Here is a 20,808-nt window from a genome sequence, read left to right on the forward strand (position 1 = left end):
CACAGGCTTAGTTGCTCTGCAGCATGTGGGATCTTCCCAGACCAGGGATCGAACACATGTCCCCTGCATTGGCAGGCGGATTCTTAACCACTGCGCCACCAGGGAAGTCCCTGTATTCCTTTTATTTCATTTTCCTGCCGTACTGCACTGATTATGACTTGCAGTATAGTGTTGAATAGGAGAGGTGAAAGTGAACATCCTCCCTTGTTCCTGATCCTAGAGAGTAAGCATTCAGACTTTCACCATGAAGTGTGATGCTAACTGTAGTTTTTTTGAAGGTGCCTTTTATCAGGTTGGGGAAGTGTCCTTCTATTCCTAGGTTGCTGAGAATTTTTATCATGAATGGTTATTGGATTGTATCAGCTATTTTTGCTGTATCAATTTATATGATCATGTAGTTTTTCTTCATTAGACTGTTAATATAGTGAAGTACATGGATTGATTTCCAAATATCAAAACAGTCCTGCATTCCCTGTATGAAGCTCACTTGGTGGTAGTATAATATTCTTTTTATATATGGCTGGACTCCTTGGTAATATTTTGTTGAGGATTTCATAAGTGATATTGGTTTGAAGTTTTCTTTTGTTTTATTCCCTTAGTCTGGGTTTCAGATTGGTTAATGGTAGTGTCATAAAATGAGTTGGGAAGTGTTGTCTGTATTTCTGTTTCCTGGAAATGATTGTGTAGAATTGGTGTTATTTCTTCCTTGAAAGTTTGGTAGAATTTGCAAGTTAAATTATCTGTGCCTGCAGCTTTCTTTTTTGGAAAATTTTAAACTACAAATTCAATTTCCTTGGTTATACTGGACTATTCAGATTACTTATGTAACGTTGGCTAAGTTTTACTAGTTTGTGCCTTTCAAGAAATTGTGCAATTTTGTCTATGTTGTCAAATTTATGCATGTAGATTTGTTCATATTATTCTCTATCCTTTTAACCTCTGTGATTTCTGTAATGATATCTTCCCTTTCATTTCTGATATTGGTAATTTGTTATTCCTCATTTTTTCTTTGTCAGTCTTGCTAGAAATTTATCAATTTTATTGATCTTTTCAAAGATATAGCTTTTAATTTCCATTGATTTTCCCCTATTGTTTCTGTTTGTGATTTGTTATTGATTTCTGCCCTTATCTTTATTGTTTTATTGCTTCGTCTTGCATTGGGTTTATTTTGCTCTTCTCTCTCTAGTTTCTGAACTCGTAAGCTTAGGTTGTTGATTTGAAAACTTTCCTTATTTCTAATATAAGCATTCAATGCTCTAAACCTCCCTTTAAGTAACTGTTAACTGGAGATTTTGATATATTTTAATTTCTGTATTTTTCAAAACATTGTCTAATTTTCCTTGAAACTTCCTGTTTTATCCATGCTTGTTTAGAAGTGCATTGTTTAATTTCCAACTGTTTGGAGATTTCCCAGTTATCTTTCTGTTATTGTTTTCCATTGTAATTCCATTGTATTTTGAAAACATGCTTTTAGCTAAGGAAGATCCCCATCTCTCACCAAAAAAATATATTTTCGTGTCAATTTCATGAGCTGAGCATTTCTTGCCCATAGTGACAACTAAAATCTTTTGATTGGTAACAGAAATATAGTAAATGACAGCTGAACACAGTCCAATCCCTTTTCTTTGGCAGGTGGTCTGACTGACAGCTTAGGTAATTTGAAGAACCTTATGAAGCTCATACTGGATAACATTAAGATGAATGAGGAAGATGCTATAAAACTAGGTCAGATTTTTGTTTTCTCTAATATATTTACTAATACAAGTTTGATAATAAGAACAGCTAAGACTCTTTGACACTGGCTGTGTCTATACAAGGCAACGATGCCATTATGTACTTGGTGTCTTAATGCATTTCCTTTCCTTTTTTTTTTTTTTTTTTGCAGCTGAAGGTCTGACAAATCTGAAAAAGATGTGTTTACTTCGTTTGACCCACTTGTCTGATATAGGGGAGGGAATGGATTACATAGTCAAGTCTCTGTCAGCTGAACCCTGTGACCTTAAAGAAATCCAATTAGTCTCCTGCTGCCTGTCAGGAAATGCTGTGAAAACCCTAGGTAATTGCTGCCTGCATTATGAAAACAGTGTAAGAAAACATGCGATATTTTCATACTAAGGCATGCTAAGTCTCTCAAATGGAAATTTAATTTTTAGGGAAACTGGAAAAGATAATAAAGACTTCTAGGTAATATCTAACTTGTTTTTAATGACCTTCTTCATGACTGGAATGAAAATTTACTATGGATGAATAATAGGAGAGAATTTCAGGATAATTGAAGATGTCATTTTAAGAAAAGGTAAAGAGGAAGAAAATAAGAAATAGGTGCTTGAAGCTTGGCACATATTCTGTTATATAATAACTGCTTAATAAAAATTTGGATGAATGGATAAACAAGTGATTGAAGCAGAGAGAGAAGGATTTCCTTAAATGTTTTCAGGCTTTCCAATGCTTACCTATTGCCCTGTTAAGATGGAGTTAATGTGCATCAATATGAGTTGAGTCTTTTGAGTTCTTAAAGTGTGCATATACCAAGTATGGAGAAACCTTTGCATATTTCTGGATAAACTAGATATGTTCGATTCAGATTTTTTTTTAATTTAGATTTTGGTAAAAAAGATGGTCTAGCCCTCTTAAAAACAGAATACACAACTGCTAGGAGTCTGTAAAGTTTCCTAAGGAAACTATTTATATGCCAACATAAACCAAAAGCTAGAGAAACCCAGGATTAGAAAAGGCCAGATAAACAACGGAAAGCATGAGAATGATGAGCATACTCCTTTACTTCTCTACTTGCCCTGCGGAGAGAAAGGTTTAGAACTGAAAATAGCAGCTGTACCCTTTTTAAGAGGAGTTCTGCAGGTTTTTTATTTTAAACCAAATCCCAGAAGATATTTTATTCTAAGAAAAGGGGTCATATGATTGCTTAAAAATAATAATAGCTAATATTACAACAAGAGTATATATTCATTAAAAAATTGACTAATTTTTTAAAGGAGATTTTTCTCATTAGTCTTGATAGGAAAAACTTCAACTAGATTAAACAACCATGATAAATATCTGAAATGAAAAGAATTAAGCAGTGATCAGCTAGAGTGATGGCATTTTATGATTAATGTTTACATGTAATATAGTTTTCCAAATTTTAACCTCAGTATATTTATGTCTTTGTCATTAAAATACATGTCTTGTAGATGGAGTTGGGTCTTGCTTTAAAAAAAAAAAATCTAGTCTTATTAATCTCTTTAACTGGAGTGTTTAATCCATTTACATTTAATGTAATTATTTATAGGACTAGATTTCCGTTAGTCATTTTGCTATTTGTTTTCTATTTTTCTCATCTGTCTTTTTTTAATTTCTAAGTTTTTATTATTAGTATCACCACTATGACATTAACAAAATCATCTAAACTGAGTACACAAAGAACAGCTCATCTCATCTGGTTTTTGTTCCTTTGTTTCTCCTTCATGATAGGGCATTTTAGAGTTGTAAGCACCCTCACAGTTTATTTAGTTCATCTTCCTTATTCTAAAGATGAAGACACTGAGGCTTAGAGAAATGGAGTGACTTTTCTAAAGTGACATAAAAACTATATTCCCGGATGCTTTAGGCTTTTTGTGAACTCAATTTTTTTAGTCAGAACTTAGAACAAGGAAATATCCGTGCACCAGTCATAGTCGTGGCAATTGGGGGTTAAACCTATCCAGATACTTTTTGAAATAAATAAATTAATCAAGTCAAATAATGGCTTTATACTATCAACAAAGAAAACAAGGACTCAGAATTCTTCTAAGGATATTTTAAAATGCATTTATAGTTCCCTGAAAGTCTTGTTGTTTTGGATTAAAAATTTTTTTTTTTGCAGCTCAGAATCTTCACAACTTGGCCAAACTGAGCATTCTTGATTTATCTGAAAATCATCTGGAAAAGGATGGAAATGAAGCTCTTCATGAACTAAGTAAGAATGACAATTTAGGGACTTCCCTGGTAGTCCAGTGGCTAAGACTCTGCACTTCCACTGCAGGGGGCGGTGCAGGTTCAATCCCTGGTCAGGGAACTAAGATCCCACATGCAGCGCCGTGTGGCCAAAAAAAAAAAAAACGAATTGATAACTTAGCCAAAATCAAATACTCAAATAGTCATCATTATCAGATACTCAAATAGTTTATCCACATATGCCTTACTAGATGGACCTTAAGTAGGTCATTTAGCCCTTCCTTAAACTGCCCTTGAGGAATACAGGCCCATGGCTTTTGAGTTACCAGTTTTCCCATACTCACTGCACCTGAGACTCCCACCTACTTGTCTCCTTCTAGTGAGCTAGTGTCTGAGAGTAAGTGATATTCAAGACAAATCTGCTTAAGTTAGTGATAAGATTTTTAAGGTGTGATAATGCTAATGTGATTATGTTAGAATTAGAAACCTGATACTTAACTGTCTGAGATTTGCTTCAAAATAATATAGAAGGGAAGGAATTTGATGACGATGAAGCAAGGTTGTCCATGGTTCAAGGTTTGTTGAAAGTTGGCTTATTAGTACATATAATTTCATTATACTGTTCTGTATGTTTGTATATTCTTGAACACTTCCCGTAAAAATATTAACAAAAAAACCAAGTAGATCCTTATTGCACATTGAGCAGGCTGCAGAGATAAAAATCATTCCTTCTCCCACATCAATTTTGAGATGGATCCAATTCCTGAACTGCTCTCTGGTTCTTCAAGTTGACAGGCTGCACATCTTGGAACAGCTAAACGTGCTGATGCTGCCCTGGTGCAGTGATGTACGAGTCAGCTTGGCCAGGCTGCTGGAGCAACTGAAGGGGGCCCCACAGCTCATCAAGCTTGGGCTGAGAAACTGGAGACTCACAGATGCAGAGATTAGAATTCTAGGTAGGTATACGCACAGAGCCAAGAGAAAAGAAGTTAGCCCTCACAAAGTTCTTCAGTTGGCTTGCTCTATTTAGTTAGTTAGTTAGCATCTTTATTTATTTATTTGCCTCCTCTTTTTTATATAGATATATTGAAAGAGGGTTCATACATGTTAAGGAGTAAAATGATTGAAAACACTGGCCTGCCTTCAGGTTTTTAAGCATTTCACCTACAGTGTTAAAAGGAAAAACATTCACGTTACCTGACAAGGTGTATCGTGTTAGGAATTGCTCTTCTAGCCTTAACTGTCTGAAATTCAGCAATGCCCTTCCAATCTTGGGAAATATTTTTACGTCACTTGTTGGGTATTCAAAACATGTAAAGGTAAGTGCAACTTTATGTAAATGGGGTCATGGAATATCTTTAAGTAGCTGTGATATAATCCAGGAACAGAGATACATAAATGACTGAAGACAATGATCGTTTCAGGCAGTTGATGAAGGGTCTGCATGCTCTCTGTATTAGTTATCAATGTCTGTGTAAGATTACCCCAAAACTTAGTGGCTTAAAACAACTATAAACATTATCTCACGTTTCGGTGGGTCAGGAATTTGGAAGCAGCTTAGCTGGGTGGTTCTGGCTTAGGCTCTGTCATGACTGGGGCTGCTGGAGACCTGATTCCAAGGTGGCTCCTCACTTGGTTGGCAGGTTAATGCTGGCTGTTGGCTGGAGGCCTTAGTTTCTCATGCCTGGACCTCTCCATAGACTGCTTGCATGTCCTCACAACATGGCCGCTCACTTCCTCCAGAGCAAGAAATCCAAGGGAGAACCAATTAGAAGTTGCAATATCTTTTATGACCTAGCCTTGGAAGACCATTTCTGGTCATCTCTGCTGTGTCCTATGGGTTACCCAGGTCAGCCCAATCCACTGTGGGAGGGGACAACACAGAGGAGTGAATACTAGGAGATGAGAATCATTGGAGCCAACTTGAAGGCTGACTACCATATTACCTGAGGCAAAGGACTAGTGAAAACAGCCTTGACTGCCTTCATTTCCCTCATGGATTGCCAAGAATATATCCGTAGTATATATATCATAAAACTTACCATTTTAACCATTTTTAAGTCTACAGTTTTGCAGCATTCACATTCTTATGCAACCACCATCACCATCCATCTCCAGAACTTTTTCATTCTCCCTGGCTGAAACTCTACCCATTAAAGACTAACTCCCCTCTTTTAAAAACCTTCTCTCTTAGAGATGCTTGTGTCTTTAAGTCCTTATGCTGCCCAAAGTTTTTTTTTTTTTTTTAAACATCTTTATTGGAGTATAATTGCTTTACAATGGTGTGTTAGTTTCTGCTTTATAACAAAGTGAATCAGCTATACATATACATATATCCCCATATCTCCTCCCTCTTGTGTCTCCCTCCCACCCTCCCTATCCCACCCCTCTATGTGGTCACAAAGCACGGAGCTGATCTCCCTGTGCTATGCGGCTGCTTCCCACTTGCTATCTGTTTTACATTTGGTAGTGTATATATGTCCATGCCACTCTCTCACTTTGTCCCAGCTTACCCTTCCCCCTCTCTGGGTCCTCAAGTCCATTCTCTACGTCTGTGTCTTTATTCCTCTCCTGACCCCAGGTTCTTTGAAACCTTTTTTTTTTTTTTAGATTCCATATATATATGTTAGCATACAGTATCTGTTTTTCTCTTTCTGACTTACTTCACTCTGTATGACAGTCTCTAGGTCCATCCACCTCACTACAAATAACTCAATTTTGCTTCTTTTTAATGGCTGAGTAATATTCCATTGTATATATGTGCCACATCTCCTTTATCCATTCATCTGTCCATGGACACTTAGGTTGCTTCCATGTCCTGGCTATTGTAAATAGAGCTGCAATGAACATTGTGGTACATGACTCTTTTTGAATTATGGTTTTCTCAGGGGATATGCCCAGTAGTGGGATTGCTGGGTTGTATTCTGGTTCTATTTTTAGTTTTTTAAGGAAACTCCATACTGTTCTCCATAGTGGCTGTATCAATTTACATTCCCACCAACAGTGCAAGAGGGTTCCCTTTTCTCCACACCCTCTCCAGCATTTATTGTTTCTAGATTTTTTTTAAATTAATTTATTTATTTCATTTATGGCTGTGTTGGGTCTTCGTTTCTGTGCAAGGGCTTCCTCCAGTTGTGGCAAGTGGGGGCCACTCCTCATCGCGGTGCGCAGGCCCCTAACCGTCAGGGCCTCTCTTGTTGTGGAGCACAGGCTCCAGACGCGCAGGCTCAGCAGTTGCGGCTCACGGGCCCAGCCGCTCCGCGGCACGCGGGATCCTCCCAGACCAGGGCTTGAACCCGTGTCCCCTGCATTGGCAGGCAGACTCCCAACCACTGCGCCACCAGGGAAGCCCTTGTTTCTAGATTTTTTGATGATGGCCATTCTAACCAGTGTGAGATGATACCTCATTTTAGTTTTGATTTGCATTTCTCTAATGATTAGTGATGTTGAGAATCCTTTCATGTGTTTGTTGGCAATCTGTATATCTTCTTTGGAGAAATGTCTGTTTAGGTCCTCTGCCCATATTTGGATTGGGTTGTTTGTTTTTTTTAATATTGACCTGCATGAGCTGGTTGTAAATTTTGGAGATTAATCCTTCGTCAATTGCTTCATTTGCAAATATTTTCTCCCATTCTGAGGGTTATCTCTTCATCTTGTTTATGGTTTCCTTTGCTGTACAAAAGCTTTTAAGTTTCATTAGGTCCCATTTGTTTATTTTTGTTTTTATTTCCATTTCTCTAGGAGGTGGGTCAAAAAGGATCTTGCTGTGATTTATGTCATAGAGTGTTCTGCCTATGTTTTCCTCTAAGAGTTTTATAGTGTCTGGCCTTAAATTTAGGCCTTTAATCCATTTTGAATTTATTTTTGTGTATGGTGTTAGGGAGTGTTCTAATTTAATTCTTTTACACGTAGCTGTCCAGTTTTCCCAGCATCACTTATTGAAGAGGCTGTCTTTTCTCCATTGTATATTCTTGCCTCCTTTATCAAATATAAGGTGACCATATGTGCATGGGTTTAACTCTGGGCTTTCTATCCTGTTCCACTGATCTATATTTCTGTTTTTGTGCCAGTACCATACTGACTTGATTACTGTAGCTTTGTAGTATAGTCTGAAGTCAGGGAACCTGATTCCTCCAGCTCCATTTTTCTTTCTCAAGATTGCTTTGGCTATTTGGGGTCTTTTGTGTTTCCATACAAATTATGAATTTTTTTGTTCTAGTTCTGTGAAAAATGCCAGTGGTAGTTTGATAGGGATTGCATTGAATCTGTAGATTGCTTTGGGTAGTATAGTCATTTTCACAATGTTGATTCTTCCAATCCAAGAACATGGTATATCTCTCCATCTGTTTGTATCATCTTTAATTTCTTTCATCAGTGTCTTATAGTTTTCTGCATACAGTCTTTTGTCTCCTTAGGTAGGTTTATTCCTAGCTATTTTATTCTTTTTGTTGCAATGGTAAATGGGAGTGTTTCCTTAATTTCTCTTTCAGATTTTTCATCATTAGTGTATAGGAATGCAAGAGATTTCTGTGCATTAATTTTGTATCCTGCTACTTTACCAGATTCATTGATTAGCTCTAGTAGTTTTCTGGTAGCATCTTTAGGATTCTCTATGTATAGTATCATGTCATCTGCAAACAGTGACACCTTTACTTCTTTTCTGATTTGGATTCCTTTTATTTCTTCTTCTTCTCTGATTGCTGTGGCTAAAACTTCCGAAACTGTATTGGATAATAGTGGTGAGAGTGCACAACCTTGTCTTCTTCCTGATCTTAGAGGAAATGGTTTCAGTTTTTCACCATTGACAACGATGTTGGCTGTGGTTTGTCAGATATGGCCTTTATAATCTTGAGGTAAGTTCCCTCTATGCCTACTTTCTGCAGGGCTTTTATCATAAATGGGTGTTGAATTTTGTCAAAAGCTTTCTCTGCATCTATTGAGATGATCATATGGTTTTTCTCCTTCAATTTGTTAATATGGTGTATCACATTGATTGATTGGTGTGTATATAGAAGAATCCTTGCATTCCTGGGATAAATCCCACTTGATCATGGTTTATGATCCTTTTAATGTGCTGTTGGATTCTGTTTGCTAGTATTTTGTTGAGGATTTTCACATCTATGTTCATCAGTGATATTGGCCTGTAGTTTTCTTTCTTTGTGAAATCTTTGTCCGGTTTTGGTATCAGGGTGATGGTGGCCTCGTAGAATGAGTTGGGGAGTGTTCCTCCCTCTGCTATACTTTGGAAGAGTTTGAGAAGGATAGGTGTTAGCTCTTCTCTAAATGTTTGATAGAATTCGCCTGTGAAGCCATCTGGTCCTGGGCTTTTGTTTGTTGGAAGATTTTTAGTCTCAGTCTCAATTTTAGTGCTTGTGATTGGTCTGTTTATATTTTCTATTTCTTCCTGGTTCAGTCTCAGAAGGTTGTGCTTTTCTAAGAATTTGTCCATTTCTTCCAGATTGTCCATTTTATTGGCATATAGTTTCTTGTAGTAATCTCTCATGATCCTTTGTATTTCTGCAGTGTCAGTTGTTACTTCTCCTTTTTCATTTCTAATTCTATTGATTTGAGTCTTCTCCCTTTTTTTCTTGATGAGTCTGGCTAATGGTTTATCAATTTTGTTTATCTTCTCAAAGAACCAGCTTTTAGTTTTATTGATCTTTGCTATCATTTCCTTCATTTCTTTTTCATTTATTTCTGATCTGATCGTTATGAGTTCTTTCTTTCTGCAAACTTTGGGTTTTTTTTTTTTTTTTGTTCTTCTTTCTCTAATTGCTTTAGCTGTAAGGTTAGGTTATTTGAGATGTTTTTTGTTTCTTGAGGTAGGATTGAATTGCTATAAACTTTCCTCTTAGAACTGCTTTTGCTGCATCCCATAGGTTTTGGGTTGTCATGTTTTCATTGCCATTTGTCTCTAGGTATTTTTTGATTTCCTCTTTGATTTCTTCAGTGATCTCTTGGTTATTTAGCAGTGTATTGTTTAGCCTCCACATCTTTGTATTTTTTACAGATTTTTTTCCAGTAGTTGATATCTACTCTCATAGCATTGTGGTCAGAAAAGATACTTGATACGATCTCAATTTTCTTAAATTTACCAAACCTTGACTTGTAACCCAAGATATGATCTATCCTGGAGAATGTTCCATGAGCACTTGAGAAGAAAGTGTATTCTGTTGTTTGTGGATGGAATGTCCTATAAATATCAATTAAGTCCATCTTATTTAATGTATCATTTAAAGCTTGTGTTTGCTTATTTATTTTTATTTTAGGTGATCTGTCCATTGGTGAAAGTGGGGTGTTAAAGTCCCCTACTATGATTGTGTTACTGTCGATTTCCCCTTTTATGGCTGTTAGCATTTGCCTTATGTATTGAGGTGCTCCTATTTTGGGTGCATAAATATTTACAATCGTTATATCTTCTTCTTGGATTGATCCCTTGATCATTATGTCTTTGTCTCTTGTAATAGTCTTTATTTTAAAGTCTGTCTTGTCTGATATGAGAATTGCTACTCCAGCTTTCTTTTGATTTCCCTTTGCATGGAATATCTTTTTCCATCCCCTCACTTTCAGTCTGTACGTGTCCCTAGGTCTGAAGTGGGTCTCTTGTAGACAGCATATATACGGGTCTTGTTTTTGTATCCATTCAGCTAGTCTATGTCTTTTGGTGGGAGCATTTAATCCATTTACATTTAAGGTAATTATCAATATGTATGCTCCCATTACCATTTTCTTAATTGTTTTGGGTTTGTTATTGTAGGTCTTTTCCTTCTCTTGTGTTTCCTGCCTAGAGAAGTTCCTTTAGCAATTGTTGTAAAGCTGGTTTGGTGGTGCTGAATTCTCTTAGCTTTTGCTTGCATGTAAAGGTTTTAATTTCTCCATCAAATCTGAATGAGATGCTTGCAGGGTAATCTTGGTTGTAGGTTTTTCTCTTTCATCACTTTAAATTTGCCTTGCCACTCCCTTCTGGCTTGCAGAGTTTCTGCTGAAAGATCAGCTGTTAACCTTATGGGGAGTCACTTGTGTGTTATTTGTCTTTTTTCCCTTGCTGCTTTTAATATTTTTTCTTTGTATTTAATTTTTGATAATTTGATTAATATGTGTCTTGGTGTGTTTCTCCTTGGATTTGTCCTGTATGGGACTCTCTGCGCTTCCTGGACTTGATTATTTCCTTTCCCATATTAGGGAAGTTTTCAACTATAATCTCTTCAAATATTTTCTCAGTCCCTTTCTTTTTCTCTTCTTCTTCTGGGACCCCTATAATTCGAATGTTGGTGCGTTTAATGTTGTCCCAGTAGTCTCTAAGACTGTCCTCAATTCTTTTCATTCTTTTTTCTTTATTCTGCTCTGCAGTAGTTATTTCCACTATTTTATCTTCCAGGTCCCTTATCCGTTCTTCTGCCTCAGTTATTCTGCTATTGATTCCTTCTAGAGAATTTTTAATTTCATTGATTGTGTTGTTCATCATTGTTTATTGCTCTTTAGTTCTTCTAGGTCCTTGTTAAACGTTTCTTGTATTTTCTCCATTCTGTTTCCAAGATTTTGGATCATCTTTAGTATCATTACTCTGAATTGTTTTTCAGGTAGACTGCCTATTTCCTCTTCATTTGTTTGGTCTGGTGGGTTTTTACCTTGCTCCATCTGCTGTGTGTTTCTGTGTCTTCTCATTTTGCTTAACTTACTGTGTTTGGGGTCTCCTTTTCACAGGCTGCAGGTTCCTGTTGTTTTTGGTGTCTGCCCCCAGTAGCTAAGGTTCGTTCAGTGGGTTGTGTAGGCTTCCTGGTGGAGGGGGCTGGTGCCTGTGTTCTGGTGGATGAGGCTGGATCTTGTCTTTCTGGTGGGCAGGACCACGTCTGCAGGTGTGTTTTGGGGTGTCTGTGACCTTATTATGATTTTAGGCAGCCTCTCTGCTAATGGGTGGGGTTGTGTTCCTGTCTTGCTAGTTGTTTGGCATAGGGCGTCCAGCACTGTAGCTTGCTGGTTGTTGAGTGGAGCTGGGTCTTAGCGTTGAGATGGAGATCTCTGGGAGAGCTTTCGCCGTTTGAGATTACATGGAGCTGGGAGGTCTCTGGTGGACGAATGTCCTGAACTCAGATCTCCCACCTCAGAGGCACAGGCCTGACACCTGGCTGGAGCACCAAGACCCTGTCAGCCACATGGCTGCTTGGTCTTGCAGAGTCTCCTGGAGAGGCGTGCCCAAAGGTTTTGCCTTTCTTAGTGGTGCTCCAAGTTATGGATCTTTCCTTCCCTTAATTTCTAACTCCACTTCCATCTCCTCTACCCACTCACTTTCCTTAACCCACCAAATCATATCATTTTGGCTGTCATTCTTTCAGGCTTCCCTGCCATTCCAGTTGACACTGGAAGCAGGTGGCTTCTGTGACAGACTAATTAGTTAGCTAATAAATAATCCCTCTCAGGTAACCTCATACCTAAAGCAAGTTGGAAAGGATATGTCTTTTCTTCAAGGAGGCTGTTGGGGAGTGTGTAGAATTAGAATTACAGGTAGGGGAGGCATTTTTAGGTAAAGACCTTTTACCATCTTTCAAATCTTTACGTAGGTATTTGCTTAATTTGCCCACTTCTGAGGCTGGCCATCGAGACCAGAGAAGGAGATGGTGTGTTTATTAAGAACTAAGCTAGGCAGTAATTTGCCATTTTACTTTAATAGCCTAGTGCCTAATCGCCTCCATATGTAAATGAGAAATTTAAACCTAACAGAAGACAGCTGACTCTTCGAAATTTGGCTGTTATGATGTACCCCAAAATGCAAGTGAAAAAAATAACTAAATGAACACTCAATAGTAGTCGCTAATTTGTTCTCAAAGTGTTTTTAAAAAGAATTTGTGCAATTATCATTATATGTCTAATAAAACATAACATTATTATCCCTGTTTTATAAAGAAACAGGGACATCAGAAGGTTGCCATACTGAAGCAGGGAGAGGGTTAGAGACAGAAGAGTTGATCAAAGGAGGGAGAGAGTGTAGGTGCTGGCATGGCTCCCCTCCAGCCATTTCCTCCACCTCCCAGAGGTATAAAAAGCAGTCTGCTTGGGCTTGAGGCATAAGCTGAAGAGTGAAAGCCAAGCGTTCTCTGCCTTTGGTCTCTAGCCAGGTGATGAGAGTGCTATCTGTCAGAGTCTCCATCATTATGAAGTGGTGCATTTGTTTTGGAGTCAGGCAGACCTGCCCATCCCTTCTGCTTGATAGATGTATGGTCTGCAGCAACGTGAAGTCTCTGAGCCTCAGTTTGCTCATGTGTCAAATGGGGAAAATTATGATGTCTACCATATGAGAGGTTATTGTGCTAATCCGTAATTGAGCTAATGCATATTAAGTAAGAAATTCAACATTGACCCACTGTATATGCTCAATAAATGGTACTATGATCATTATCCTCTGGGGGACTTCAAGGGGAACCAGATGCTTGGGTCATTTTCCTTTAAAAAAGATCTTCCTCGGCCTGCAAAATAAAATATAACCTGCTCGCTTTTGATGTATAAGACCCTTTATAACAGAGTCTCAATACACCTTCCTCTCCACCTTTATCTTCTACATGCCTCCCCACCTCTGTGAGGTTCCATCCTCATGGAACTCTTGCTAGTCCCCAGAAATGCCTTTGTATATGCACTTCCTGTAGGAAGTCCTTCACCTCCTCCTATAGTCCTTTAAGACCAAGCTGACATATCTCCTTCTTGGTGAAATAGTCTCCTTATGCTCCCTCTTCTGCACCCCTACACGTAACCTAGATGGTGGTTTTAAGCCTCTTGTCCTGAGTCTTTCGAACTTTTTTTGACTAGGACCCACATTTTAAAAATACATTTTATCTCATGATCCAATACACACGTACATATACATTTTTAAAGTTTCACAGAAAGTAATTATCTTTTGCTATGTGTGATACACTCTGTTATTTTCTATTCTTTCTATCTATCCAATTTCACTTAAAACAAATGCTGATTGCAATCCATTAAATTCATCTCATGTTCCTCTAAAGGAGGGGATACCCTGAAGCTTAAAACAAAACACTTACCCAAAAAAGGAACCCTGTTTCACTGCTGGTAGGAATGTAAGTTGGTGCAGCCACTATGGAAAACGGTATGGAGGTTCCTTTAAAAACTAAAAATAGAGTTACCATATGATCCAGCAATCCTAGTCCTGGGCATATATCCTGAGAAAACTCTAATTCAAAAAGATACATGCACCCCAGTGTTCATAGCACTATTTACAAGAGCTGAGACATGGAAGCAACCTAAATGTCCATTGACAGATGAATGCATAAAGAAGATGTGGTGCATATATACAATGGAATATTACTTAGCCATAAAAAGCATGAAAAAATGCCATTTGCAGCAACATGGATGGATCTAGAGATGATCATATTAAGTGAAGTAAGTCAGAGAAAGACAAATATCATATGATATCACTTACATGTGGAATCTAAAAAAATGATGCAAATACTTATTTACAGAACAGAAACAGACTCACAGACATAGAAAACAATCTTAGGGTTACCAAAGGGGACAGCGGGGGCAGGGGGAGAATTTGGGATTAACATATACACACTACTACACATAAAACGGATGGGCAAGCAGGACCTACTGTACAACACAAGGAACTATATTCAATATCTTGTAATAACGTATAATGGAAAAGAATCTGAAAAAGAAAAAATATACATACATATATATATAGAACAATCACTTTGGTGTACACCTGAAACTAACACAACATTGTAAATTAACTATACTTCAATTTTAAAAATGGTTATTAAAAAAAACCTCACTGCTCTAATCCATATCCTGGATCCAGGGCTTCTCTTTCCATGGTCATTTCTGGCTGTGCATTTCTGCTCTTGTGTGACTCTAGATCTGTGTAATCTTGCCTCCTGCAGTGATTCCTTTTCCTATCCTCCAAGTCAGGGGTCCCCAACCCCCGGGCCTGCAGACCAGTACTGGTCCTCGGCCTGTTAGGAACTGGGCCGCACAGCAGGAGGTGAGGGGCGGGCCAGTGAGCAAAGCTTCATCTGCCGCTCCCCATTGCTCCCATTACCGCCTGAGCCATCTCCACCCACCAACCCACCCCCGCTCCCCTGTCCGTGAAAAAATTGTCTTCCACGAAACCAGTCCTTGATGCCATACAGGTTGGGGACCACTGCTCCAAGTGACTCAGATGGGTAGAACAGTCACTTATCCTTAATTTCTACTGGAAGGCCCCCGTATAATTATAGATGTAGCAGATTTACTGAATGCTTGTAAGTAATTGGGAAGGGTGGGATTACATGATAGTTCTGAATAGCAGATTAAATTTAATATTGGCACTTCCCCATTCCCAATGAGATGCAAGAACATTTCTGCCAATTCAGGCTCTAGTTGCCTGTCAACTGCCCTGTTTTCCTCCATCACCATCTCTTACAGACCCCAGCAATTCCAAAACAAACAAACAAAAAATCCCTCCATGTTATTATGAAGATTAATTCAATTATATCTAGCACCCTAAGCCCAAACTCGGTTCAGGACCTTCCTTCACATAGCCAAAGACATATTAATGTGCTCTGTAAACAACAGGCTTCAGTTCCAGGTCTCTCCTCTACCTCTCCACCACTGGGCTCTATAAACATCAAAGAGAAGAACAGATTTATTTCCTCCATAATATGAATCATGTTAAAAGGCAGATGAAGCCAGAATTAGGGTTCATTTTGTTTTTGTACGTTTTAATTGAAGTATAACATACCCACAGAAAAGTGTACAAATCCTAAGTAGATAGTACAAGGAATTTTCATAAGGTTCACATACCCATGTAACTAGTACCCAGATCAAGAAACAGAAGATTGTCAGCTTTATAGCTCCCTTCTCCCAAGGGTAACTGCTATCCGGACTTCTAACATCATAGATTGGTCTTGACTGTTTTTGAATTTTATATAAATGGAATCATGTACTATGTATTCTTTTGTGTTTTCTTTGGTTGAACATCATGTGTGTGAAATTCATCCATATTATTATGTGTAGTCACGGTTCATTCATTCTCATTGTTGTAAAATCTTCTATTGTGTTAACATACCTCAACTGATTTTCCCATTCTACTGTTGATAATTTGAGTAATTTTTAGTTTTTGAATATTGTGAATAGTGCTGCTATGAACAACCTTGTATATATCTTTTGGTGAACAAATGGCCACATTTCTGCTGGGTATCTATGGTGGGTTTGGATTACAGGTAAAGATTATAGGCAAGCATATGTTCAGTTTTAGTACACATGTCAGTCTTCCAATGTTCTTATATTCAATTCAGGTTTTAAAAAGCAGTGGTTTTTATTATTACACACAGCAATTTATTTTTATTAGAGCACTTACCATTTGAATTTAGAGAATGTATTCATATGTCTGTCTGCCCCACTAAACTGTGAGGTCTTTGAGAACAGGCCCAGGCCATTAGACTTGGCATTGAGTATATATCCCAAACTCAATAAATATTTGTTGTATGAATGAACAAATTAACTTACAGCACTTCCACAATTTGCCATGAAATATAGGCTAGCTTGGGTTCTTAGAAACCCAATTACAGTAAATGCTATTTTCTTATATATAAAATCAACCAAAAATTCTAAAATACACTTGTATGATTTCACAACCTCTTTACTATATCTGAACCAACCAATTGTTCAAGCCTCTAGCATAAGTTTCCTGGCTCTGGTCCATAATACCTCTCCTGGATCAGACCTGGCTCTGGGATTGCCATCCCCATTTAGTGATGGTATATGTGATGGATGAGATACAATATGCCTTGAGATGGGATAAGAAAATGCAGACTGGTAATAAGAGATGGGGAGTCTAATGAAATAAGGGCTACATAGGAAGAAGTAGGGAGGAAATATGTCATAGGAAGTATTTAATGAGATACAGGGTAGGGGAGATGCGCTGGAGACATAGGGAGTATTTTCAGAAAAGTACCTTTTTACCAAAGGTTTTAGACACCTCCTGGTCCTAACTGAAACCTGGTTCTCCCCTACAGCTCTATTTAGTCACTTTTTATTTTCTTGATTTTTATGCCTCTCAGAGTTGAAAGGCAAGGTCAGGTTCTCCTTGATTCTCATTCTGTCCTTCTAGTCCACTCCTTCTCCAACCTCATTAAGGATTCCTACTCTCATGAAGCTTAGGCCATTTAACTGGACTATGGTTTGTCCTTTGTTATTGCTATGAATTCTGAACTTCTTGTCACCTTTTCTTATTCACTGAAGCCTTTGGCAACTGTCTTACAGAATTCCTCACCCTCTAACTTTGGTCATCCACCTAGAAGACTTCACTCCGTTTGTGATACTACTCAGGCAACACTCAGGAACCTCCTCTTTGGTCCTTCTCTTCCATTCTCCTTCACCCATCTGTGAGCATGGAATTATCAGATTATGATAATTCCACTTAAAATTGTTCTGCTTCTGAGATATTAAATTCAGATAATCCATTCTCAAACAACAACCTTCTAAATTTCCATCCTGGTTACTCAATGACTCATCACCAGTTCATTTTACTTCATTGGGACTTCCAGTCTGTTGAGTTCACTACTATCTACTTACTGAATAGCCCCTGTCTATCTTGACTTCCCTTCCTACCTAGTTTAAATTCCACCCTTCATCCTGCAAACATTCTTGTCACAATAGCTGAAACTCTCATGGCCCACAGTATTACAAGTCAATCTAGGCAATGACAGTTAGTGATGGATGTGTGTGATAGATGCAATAGTGAAATGAAGAAAGTATAATGAGAGGTGGAATCTCTAAATAAAGAAAGACTACTTAATGAGATGCAGGGAGAAAATGAGATGTGGCGGAAAGGTATGAAATTAGATACAGTGTATTTGCTGGCAAAACTGAAAACCTGGATTGTCCTTAATTTTCTACTTTTTCTGTACCTACACTCAGGTTACTGGGGAAAATCAGACAATTTGGCATATAGGTACACTACAAGTTTATAGTGACAAGTTTCAACAAAAATATTTAGAGCAAATGGTAAGAAAGCATTATATAATGAAACTTGTGGTATGCAGCAAAAGCAGGGCCTGAATAAAATTCTCATCATCTTAAATACTTATATTAGAAAAGAAGGCTGGAAAATTAGTAAGTTTCTAATTTAAGAAGCCAGAAAAACAGAGTAAACCCCAATACAATAAACATAAGAGTATAAATCAATGAAATAGAAAACAAAAATACAATTAAAAAAAGATTAGTAAAGCTTAAAGTTGGTTCTTTAAAAAGAGTAATAAAAATTAAGCAAGACTGATCAAGAAAAAACAGAGCAACATAAATAATTTCATTAATCAAAATGGAGACATAAGCACATGAATGTGTGTAGTGGCTTTACTCATATCACATATCTGATAAGGGACTACTATCTAGACTATATAAAGAACTCTTACAACTCATTGATAAAAAGACAACTCAATGTTTAGAAAAGGCAAAGGATCTGAATAGGCATTTCTCCAAAGAAGATACATAAATGGCTAATAAGCATCAGAAAAGATGCTCAACATCATTAGCCATCAGGGAAATGCAAATCAAAGCCACAGTGAAATGCCTCTTGCCACCCACTAGGATGGTTATAATAAAACAGGTAATAACAAGTGTTGACAAGGACATAGAGAAATTGGACGCTCATATGCTGGTGGCTGGAATGTAATAGGAAATGTTTTCCTGCTTAGGAAAACATTCTGGCACCTCTTCAAAAGGTTAAACATAGAGTTACCAATTCTACCCTGAGGTACCCAGGAGAAAATGAAAATATATGTCCATACGAAAACTTGTACAGCAATGTTCATAGCATGTTTAATAGCCCCAAAGTGGAAACAACCCAAATGTCCATCACTACTGAATGGATAAACAAAATGTGATATATCCATATAATAGAGTATTATTCAGCCATAAAAAGAATGAAGTATTAGAATACACTATAACATGGATGAACCTTGAAAATATCATACTAAGTGAAAGAAACCAGTCACAAAAGACCACATTATGGTATGACTCCATTTAAATGAAATGTCCAAAATAGGCAAATCTAGAGTAACAGAAAGAAGATTAATGGTTGCCAACGTTGGGGGTAGGGTGGGAATGACTGCTAGTGACTGTGGAGTTTATTCTTGGGGATGATTAAATGTCCTGGAATTATATAGTAGTGTATAACTTTGTGAATATACTAAAACCCACTACATTTACACTTTAAAAGGGTGAATTTTATGGCATGTGTATTATATCTCCCGAAAAAGTCCATAAAAGTATATCCTAAGCAATGTATTTTTTAGACATAGAGTACTTGTCAAAACCACATTTTTAAAAATACAAAAGAATGATAAACTCTACATCAGAACATTAGTTTCTTTGGGTCAGAAGGTGGCAGATGTGTACAATAGGGGGATACCACATAGTAGATCCTAGTTTTTACCCATGTTCTTATTCTCAGGCTAAGTGATAGATTCATGAGTGAATAGGTGAAATTAGTGACCTATCCAATTCTGAATACATGAGGTCTATTAAAACAATAAACACAATCTCTCAACATTTCCTGGCAATCTTACTGTGCTTCTGTATACAGCACTCTCTAAATAAACTATTTCAAACTTTATTCTCCTTAATCCACCAGTCTTCCACTATTTCACAGTGGATGTGATTCTTTTTTCCCTCTCCTTCTCCTGTTACATTATAGTAGGTCTCTCCCCTCCTATCTAAGGGCAGTCTCTCTACTCTAGCTGTGCTTCAGATCCCAGCCCTGCCCTCATTCCTGTTCAAGGACACCATTTCACCAATTATGCCCCTCTTTACTCTTTCCTATCAGTTTTTAAAGATGCTCAAATCGCTCTCATTTTAAATAAAACTCTTCCTGACTCCTATCTTCCTCCTATGGCTATCTATCATCCCGTCTTTCCCTTCGAGGCAAAAATTTATGTACCCTCAGTACATCTCCACTTCCTGATCATCCTCTGCTTCCTACTCATTCCAGCTGACTCTCTACACACCTGCATGTGTCTTAATTCAATAGAAATTTTCCAGAGTGTTTCACTTACCTGTGTAAAAGTTGACACTGAGCACTCCCCCTCCTTTTCGAAATGTTCTCTTGACTTCCATGCTACCTTGGTTACTTCTCAGTCTCCTTTGCAATGGCAATTCCTCTACATAGATATTAAATGCTCCCAATTTCTCTTAAAACTTGGTCCTAGGTGCTCTGCTCTTCTTTCCTGGAGATTACATTTAATCTTAAAGCTTTAAGTGCCATTTTAAAATTCTGACTCCCAAAATTTTGTTTCTAGCCCATCAGCAATCTGGGACTATCAGAAAGAAATCATTGCTAGCTCAGGGATCTATTTCACCTGTTCTAACTTAACCCTTTTTTAGATGACATAGTTTGATTTAAATGTTTGAGGCTGAACTCTCTTATCCAGCATGTTCTCAAAAAGACAGCCATCACATCTGAAGTCCATTATCCAGTTTGTTCTCAAAAAAAAAAAAAAAAAAAACAAACCACCACAGACCGTACTCATGTTCTAGCTCAGTGGTAAATCCTGGGCCAAATCATTCTGCCACATGGATCCTGATAATTTTCCAAGTGCCCTTTCTTGTTTTCTAATTGTATTCTTTAAAAAAAATAGCATCTTATTTTTGTTGTGTTAGACGCAGTAACTTTTTAGGGTCTCTGAAAAAAACTAGGTTTTTGAAGTTTTTTTCCTGTTCCCTATGTTGCCTCATTTTTGTTTGGCTTTTAGTCAAAGGAACAGCCTTCCTTGTTGGTGGCTGTTCTCAATTGTCTAGTATTCCTATACTGTTCTCTTCACATTTTAGAGTGAAGCACAAGTTGATAGGAAGCTCTTTGCACCTGAGGGAGGGGGTTAGGTTCAC

At 37.7% G+C, this 20,808-nt stretch overlaps 1 protein-coding gene across 1 annotated transcript in view; it reads left to right on the plus strand.

The window, feature by feature from the left end:
• The window catches only part of NLRC4 (NLR family CARD domain containing 4), a 34,739-nt gene that overhangs the window by 11,166 nt on the left and 2,765 nt on the right, over positions 1-20,808 (plus strand). The window contains exons 4-7 of the mRNA XM_036872578.1: positions 1,633-1,725; positions 1,886-2,056; positions 3,863-3,955; positions 4,722-4,889. Coding sequence (XP_036728473.1) covers positions 1,633-1,725; positions 1,886-2,056; positions 3,863-3,955; positions 4,722-4,889 — 525 coding nt within the window. The remainder of the gene's footprint in view (positions 1-1,632; positions 1,726-1,885; positions 2,057-3,862; positions 3,956-4,721; positions 4,890-20,808) is intronic.

Source organism: Balaenoptera musculus, chromosome 13 (genome assembly GCF_009873245.2).
Source record: "Balaenoptera musculus isolate JJ_BM4_2016_0621 chromosome 13, mBalMus1.pri.v3, whole genome shotgun sequence".
Lineage (NCBI taxonomy): Eukaryota > Metazoa > Chordata > Mammalia > Artiodactyla > Balaenopteridae > Balaenoptera > Balaenoptera musculus.